Source organism: Nicotiana tabacum, chromosome 17 (genome assembly GCF_000715075.1).
Source record: "Nicotiana tabacum cultivar K326 chromosome 17, ASM71507v2, whole genome shotgun sequence".
Classification (NCBI taxonomy): domain Eukaryota; kingdom Viridiplantae; phylum Streptophyta; class Magnoliopsida; order Solanales; family Solanaceae; genus Nicotiana; species Nicotiana tabacum.
In genome coordinates, this window is record NC_134096.1 from 98,143,889 (window position 1) to 98,151,079 (window position 7,191).

At 35.4% G+C, this 7,191-nt stretch overlaps 1 protein-coding gene across 3 annotated transcripts; it reads left to right on the forward strand.

The window, feature by feature from the left end:
- The first annotated feature begins 1,064 nt into the window (after positions 1-1,064).
- On the forward strand, positions 1,065-5,406 carry LOC107777866 (uncharacterized). 3 transcript variants are annotated; one of them, XM_016598025.2, is made up of 2 exons: positions 1,065-1,218; positions 2,625-5,406. In XM_016598025.2, exon 2 carries the CDS (start codon positions 2,647-2,649, stop codon positions 4,864-4,866), a length of 2,220 nt encoding a protein of 739 aa, XP_016453511.1. In that variant the 5' UTR covers positions 1,065-1,218; positions 2,625-2,646; the 3' UTR covers positions 4,867-5,406. The 3 variants fall into 3 exon arrangements, with proteins under 3 accessions (XP_016453511.1, XP_016453512.1, XP_075090815.1); XM_016598026.2 differs by having other exon boundaries at positions 1,210-1,562; XM_075234714.1 differs by lacking the exon at positions 1,065-1,218 and adding an exon at positions 1,650-2,235.
- Positions 5,407-7,191: the final 1,785 nt, after the last annotated feature.

Here is a 7,191-nt window from a genome sequence, read left to right on the forward strand (position 1 = left end):
ACTAGGGTCCATGGTATCCTCTGCACCAATTAGTTTTTTTTTTTTTGGCTCTAATTAACTTATATATAACAAGGGTAAAGCAAGGAGCGGCTCAAACAAAAAGAAAGATATTGAATTGGAGTTTTATGTGACTTTATACATTTTAGATAGCTAACCACTTGGCAAATACCTTGATTGGTCCAATTATTGTCGCAACTTTTAGGTACTCTTAATTTTCAAGCTAAATTCTATTTTTTTTATAACAGTGATGGTTGAGTTAACTTGCATACAATTTAATTATTTTATCTCGTACATATTAACTCTTATAGTATTATATATAAGTATTGAGTAATTTTTCCTTTAATGTCTTGACAAATGTGAAAAAATTATATCTCAAATTTTATCCCTACTAGAATTTAAACTCTAATTTTGTGGAGAACGAGGGAACTCTTATTGTCTTTGGCAGACTTGTATATTTTTGTAAATAATACGAGAAGTTTTCATTCATTTCATTGATCGATAGATTACACTAAAAGAATAGTGAATTATCAAAAGAATATAAGTAGAACTATAATGTTTCATGTTCTGTGTTCGATTGGACTTTCTTCTTTTGGTGGTAAGTACGTTAAAAAAAGAAGAAGTGAATTTCCATTAATTGGATATATTACTATTACGTAAGTTACGCGGTATATTGAGGAGAAAAGGACCTTTTTTCCTTCTTTTTTTGTTTGTTTGGGCAGGTCATGAATTCAACGTTTGTGTTTGCCCCTTCACACTTAAAAGGCTACAAATTAGGGGTGCATGGATCATGTTGGTTCGAATTTTATTAAAATCAAACTAAATTAATTATATCGGTTTGGATTGGTTCGATTTTGTCGGATTTTTCGAGTTTTTTGGATTTTTTGTTATATAAATATTATTTCAATCTTACATTATTAAGGTTATAGATAAAATATTAATAAATGAACCAAATCAAACCAAATCTAATCGATTTTTTTAATCGATTTGATTTGACTTTTCGATTTAGTACGATTTTCGTTTCCATTTATACACCCCTGGCTACAACTATAACAAACAACCCTTTATCAACACGCTTCTTGTAACAAAAATCCATGCTAATTAAAAGGGCCTCTTTTTGAGAAAAATCCAGAAGCAAAGTTTGGACGTCGCTTGCACGATCGCTGCTGCTGTTACTCTTGCTCTATTAAACATAAATAAAAGGGCGTCGCTAGATAACAGGTGAATTTTTCTTTCTTTTTCGATCCATTTCATCTTTTCTGTTATTTGTTTATTATACCCGTTTCCTTTACTTTGAGATTAAGCTTCGAACTTCTACCATTTTTTAATCGGCAAAACCGCGTATTCTTCAGTTTCGCTTTGTTCGTCATTTATTATAGCCACCTTTGAAGAGGCCTTTTTTTGTTTGTAATTCTTTGGGGGTTTTATATTGGATTTCGCTTCTTTATCCGCTTTTTGGGATTGGTGAATTCAGGCGCTTGTGTTTCTTTTGGGTTCTCGGAATACTGTTTTCTGTACCTCCGTTCAATAGCTTTGTTATAGCTGCTTGTCGGTTTTCACAAGAGGTAGCTTATTTAATCTTTCCTCTTTTTTTTTTTTTTGTTATTTATCTGAATTGTATTTTCTAGTAAGTCAAATCCATTAACGGTTGATACTGAATGGATATGTGATATTTCGTGATTGAAAAAAATTAGGGATACTGTTTTCTTAGTAGAGATCGTTATCATTAGTAGAGATGCTTTTTTCTTCTTATTTTTTGAATAGTTTTGTATGAATTTATATACTGAATCATCTTTTTTTTTTGTCTGGATCTTACCAATGTTATTAGTCCAGTATTAGGGTCTTTTGGCTGGCAGTGTGTGTTTCACAATTAGGTGGTACTTTAATTCCTGCTGGATAGACAAGCTTGGTGGAATGTGTTTGTCTTCTCCAGTAGCCGTGATTAGATATGGATGTAGCTGTGATTAGATATGGATTGTACCTAATATTTTAGATTAAGACTTTCGAGCTTTTCTTCTTCTTCTTTTTTTTCATCAACAAAAAAGGAAAAGGAAAAGTTATCATCAATATCCAGAGAACAAGTAGATTGATAAGTGCGATTACCTTCCTGCTTCCTGGCTTTTTGGGCCTTTCCTCCATTTAAGATAGAGAAATTATTAGAGAGGAAACATATAAGTTTCTCGCTTGTTTCTTTTTGTGATGAACCATACTTTGGAACTTGAAACGCCCTATATTAAGGTTTGTCATTCCCATATATTTCTCATTCTGGCAGTAGACTAGCAATTTCTTCCTAGTTAAACCTAGCGGAAAATGTAACATTTAATTTCGATAGATCATGGCCCCATAATCTTGTCTGTTACAATCTTGTAGCAATTGAAGACTCAAGCTTATCACTGAGTTTTTGGTCATGACCCCATATATTTCTCACTTTGAGGACTTCCTATTCCAAATTATCCAAATAATAGTTTGAGTGCACTTCTTGAATTTTGTAATCCAATGCTTTAGTATGTTTGAAATTATTTTTTCCTGCTCTTAATCAGGGGTTTAACTTTTGTGTAGTCCATGATGTATTTTACAGCTAACCTAATGTATTTTTTCTTCATGTTTACATCTGTTCATGGTTCCAGGGTTTTGGAATTTTGAACTTTGATGGCTGAGGATAATATCGATGAGCTTGTGAGTCCAGTAACTAGTGTGAAGAATGACTCTGCGGCTGAGGATAACATCGATGAACGTGTGAGTCCGGTAACTACTGTGAACAATGACTCTGTGGCTGAGGATAACACCGATGACCTAGTGACTCCAGTAACTAGTGTGAAGTATGACTCTGCTGAAAATAAGCCAGATAAAATACGCACAAGAAAATCAAGTTCTTTGAGTAATGGACACAGGGTTCTTCCCTGCTATCGCAAATCCTCCTCTACTTCATCTTATGATGGAGGCAATACAAGAAGACAATCCACTGGGAAGTTGGATTCTCCTGACAGCGGGCAAGATGTTCTTCCTCATTATATGAGAGCTTCTACTGGTTCTTGCCATGACTTCTGTAAATATGGCAGGAAACATTCCTCTGAAGCAAAGCCATGGCATCCTCTATCAAAAAGAAAGAACAAACTTCTTGCTGATGAGCAGAGTCCTACACAGACAATGGTGGGAGAGGCAAAGAAGGGGACTGCGGTCAAGCAAAAGCCTTCCACTACTACAGGAAGTATAGTGGGAGAGAAAAAGAAGATGACTGGAGCTGCGCAAAAGCCTTCCACCCCTCCAGGGAGTATGCTGGGAGAGGCAAAGGAGGGGACAGTGGTCAAACAAAATTTTTCCACTACTTCAGGGAGTACCCTGGGACAGGCGGCCAAAAGAACTTCAGTCAAGCAAAAGCCTTCCACTCCTCCAGGGTGTATGCTGGAAGAGGGAAAGAAGGTGAGACTGGAGAGTATATTGGGAGATGGAAAAAATGTGGCTGTGGTTGAACAAAAGCTTTTTTCTCCTCCAGGGAGCATGCTGGGAGGGGGAGATGAAGTGACTGTGGTCAATCAAGAGCCTTCTCCTCCTCCGGAGAGTGTGATGGGAGAGGAAAAGAAGGTAACCATGCTTGAGCAAATTCCTTCAGCTTCTCCGGAGAGTATGCTGGAAGAGGGAGAGAAGGTGACTCTGGTTGAGCAAAAGCTTTCTACTCCTCCAGGGGTTATGTTGGAAGAGGGAATGAAGGCGACTGCAGTAAATCAAAAGCCTTCCGCTCCGCCAGGGAGTATGCTTGGACAGGGAAAGAAGTTGAATGTGGTGAATCGAAGGACTTCTTCCAAGGTTCACTCTCTTGAACCCTCTGAAATAATAAAGAAAAAAGCACCGCTGCCACCAAAGAGTATTCACTCTGTGAAACTGGATTCGTCAAGTAACAAGACACCAAAGACAGAAAAGAAAATGAAATACATTTTGGCAAAGCATTCTCCTCTTGGGCAGATAAAGCTTAAAATGGTAAAATCTTCATCTAAGATCTTAGGTGTAGATGCAGGAGGCAGAAAAGAAGATGATATCAATTCTAGAAAACAAATAATTGTGTCCAAAGTATCTGCAGAAAACTCTTTGAAGACCCCAACTGTTTCATGTTCTCCAAAATCTTCCTCTGTTAAACCTTTGATCTTGAGAGCAAGAAACAATAAAAGCTTAAAACTGCTGGCTCCCCTGAAGGACCAGAACAAGACGCGGAGAGATGGAACCAACAAACTGAATCCTGAAAAGGTTCCTGAGAAAACTTTGCATGTTACCAAGGTGAAGGCATCACTGAAGTCTTCATCTCAGTCGCAATCACGTTCGTTGTCTAATGAAAAAGATAAAAAGAAAGCTGTTGAGTCTGCAGACAGTGCATCAGATAAATACATCTCTAGCAGCAAAAAGCTGCTAAACATAGCAGAAGCAGAAACTGTCGGGAAAAATCAGAAAAAGATATTAAGAAAAGGCAAGGCAGGCGTTTCTAATGATTCCAATCCTTCAGTGGTGAAACTGAAATTCAGGAGGGGTAAGGTAGTTGATCTCCAGCTAGAAACCAGCAGCCCTAGGAGGCTGATATTTAGATGGGGACGACATATGGGGGAAAGCCAGGACAGCAAGGGTGATATAAGAAGGAGAATCTTAAAAAAGAAAGGAGTTGATGCTGACAAAAATAGTACCATCTTAAGCTCTGGAAAAATTATTTTGAGGCATCAGGATGTGCAGGAAAAAAAAGATGTGCAGGGTTTGTTGAATAATGTGATTGAAGAGACGGCGAGTAAGCTTGTTGAAACCAGGAAGAGCAAAGTTAAAGCTTTGGTGGGAGCTTTTGAGACGGTAATTTCCCGCCAAGATAAACCTTCTACAGTCACAGTTTCTTGATTTCAACAAAAATAGAATTTTATAACACATAGGAGCAATTGCAAATATAGTGGATGACACAGTTTTTCTGACCTGGTTTGAGTGAATTTCTCCGTTTCTTATTCTGACTCTTCTTCTTAACGGTTTCTTGATGGGTTGCCGGTTCTGTTCTCATGATTGAATAAATTCAGCTTCTTCTGGATGCATCTACTTTGAATTGGGAGATAAAATCATGCAACATTATAGTTTCTTTTTCGCTTATGGAGGCTGAGATAGTGGTGTTAAATCTGTGGATGTGTGGGTATACTATATTTCAATGTTGGGCTGGCTGCTCATTGAACATATATTGCTGTTGGACTTATTTTACGTGGGATTTGTTCATACTTTCTGTCGAATAAGTGTATGAAGAAGACAGAGGCATGTCAAATTACTATGCAAAGAGAGTTTTGGCTGTGGTACTGGTTTGGCATTGTGCTTGTATATTGTTTGCTATAGCCGTTCGTTTCTTGACTTCAAATATACTGTTGTTTTTTCATCCTGCCATTTCTCCTTTCCATATCAGTATTTATGCTTGAATCCTTTGAGTAGGCACATTACTAGATAGAAATGACTGGATTTATTGGATTTGAAACTGACACCGAATTGGTTAAATTGTCACTACAAAGGGATGTATACTACTTGTTAGCAAACAAATGAGTTTTGACTGCGGATGTAAAACTGCCTTCCTGATAATTTCAAGCTGAGTAGAATGCTATCTGATGAAGTGTATATGGTCTCAAATTTGAAATTATTCAAACGTGCCAATGGATCGACTAGCAAAGTGGTTTGTTATTAGCAAGTGACAAAGAGTTGCTATCAAATTTCACTTTGGGAAATTCAGATATTTATGCTCCATCTCCGCGACCTGTCTATTGGACTAAAAAACTTAACTTCGAACCAAAATAAACCAATTTGACATTCAATTCAAGGGTTGACGACTTGACGGAGTTGCCAACTTGCTATCATACTTTGCTATCAAGGGTTGGTTCGGTTTTTATTAAAATTAAACCAAACCAACTATATAGGTTTGGTTTGGATTGGTTCGATTTTGTCGGATTTTTTGGGATTTTCGGATTTTTTTGTTACATGAATAATATGTCAATCTTACTTTGTTAAATTTTTGATAATTAATACATGTTAAAAATTGAAAAAATTGACAAATATGTTATCTATTAAAATATTCTTATGGGAGAATTTTCTTAGTAGCACATGATAGTTATTTTTTTACTTGTCTGACAATTATAACTTTTCGTTGATATACACTTTCAAGGTTAACTGAATTTAATAATCAAATATAAAAATTAATATGATACCTAAATAATGATATGTTCCATTTAATTTTCAATTATCGAAATAACACTTCAAATTCGAAAAAGATATAAGAATTTAATGGATCTTGACATATGAATATGGAAGAATAAAGAGATTGACGCATTTCAATAACAATTGATAAGAAAGTGATCATACAACATATTATTTAAAGTTAATAAAAATGGAGCACTTCATATTCTATTAATTATTACATCCCATAAGAGAATCCCAAATATTTCTAGATATTTTTTAAAGAAAATTCTATATAAAGTCTTAAAAGTATATATAAAAATTATATATTTATATGTCGGTTTGGTTTGGATTTTTTTACTCAATAGCAAACTAAATCAAACCAAATTTCATCGGGTTTTTTAATCGATTTGGTTTGATTTTTCGATTTTGTGCGGTTTTCCGGTTCGATTTGTACTCTCCTGCTGCCGGTATCTCTTTCTAGAAATCAAGGCTCGTCCAACTATTGCATGCTTGTTTGATACAAATGTTGAAACACATATTAGCAACTACCAATTGAAAGGCACGGGAGAAATGGTTACTAGGAGCAAACCCTAGATACACCAAATGTGCTATTAGTATTTCCCGTTTCGTTTTATCTTTTTAAGTTCTTAAATAGTAGATGCCTGTTCCTGTTGTAATCTTTATTTTTTAAGGGCTATTATCACTTTTAGCTCGCGACAGAAACTATTTATATCTAGAGCCGAAAAAATGTATAAAACTTATATAATTTTTGTATATAACATACATAATACAAAAACTTATACATTTTTTCGACTATTATTTTTACGGTGGCTATACAATATCATTTTTTCATTTTTTAAATTGAGTGAAAGACTTCCACGATACTACTAAATTATAAGCTTTAGAAAAATGTCAAAAGTTGCTGCTGCAAATTTTTTTCCCTCCTTTAGAGAAATCCTGGATGCAAATAAGGTTAATCGGATTCAAATACTCTCCTACAAGATTATTGCCGCTTTGATTATT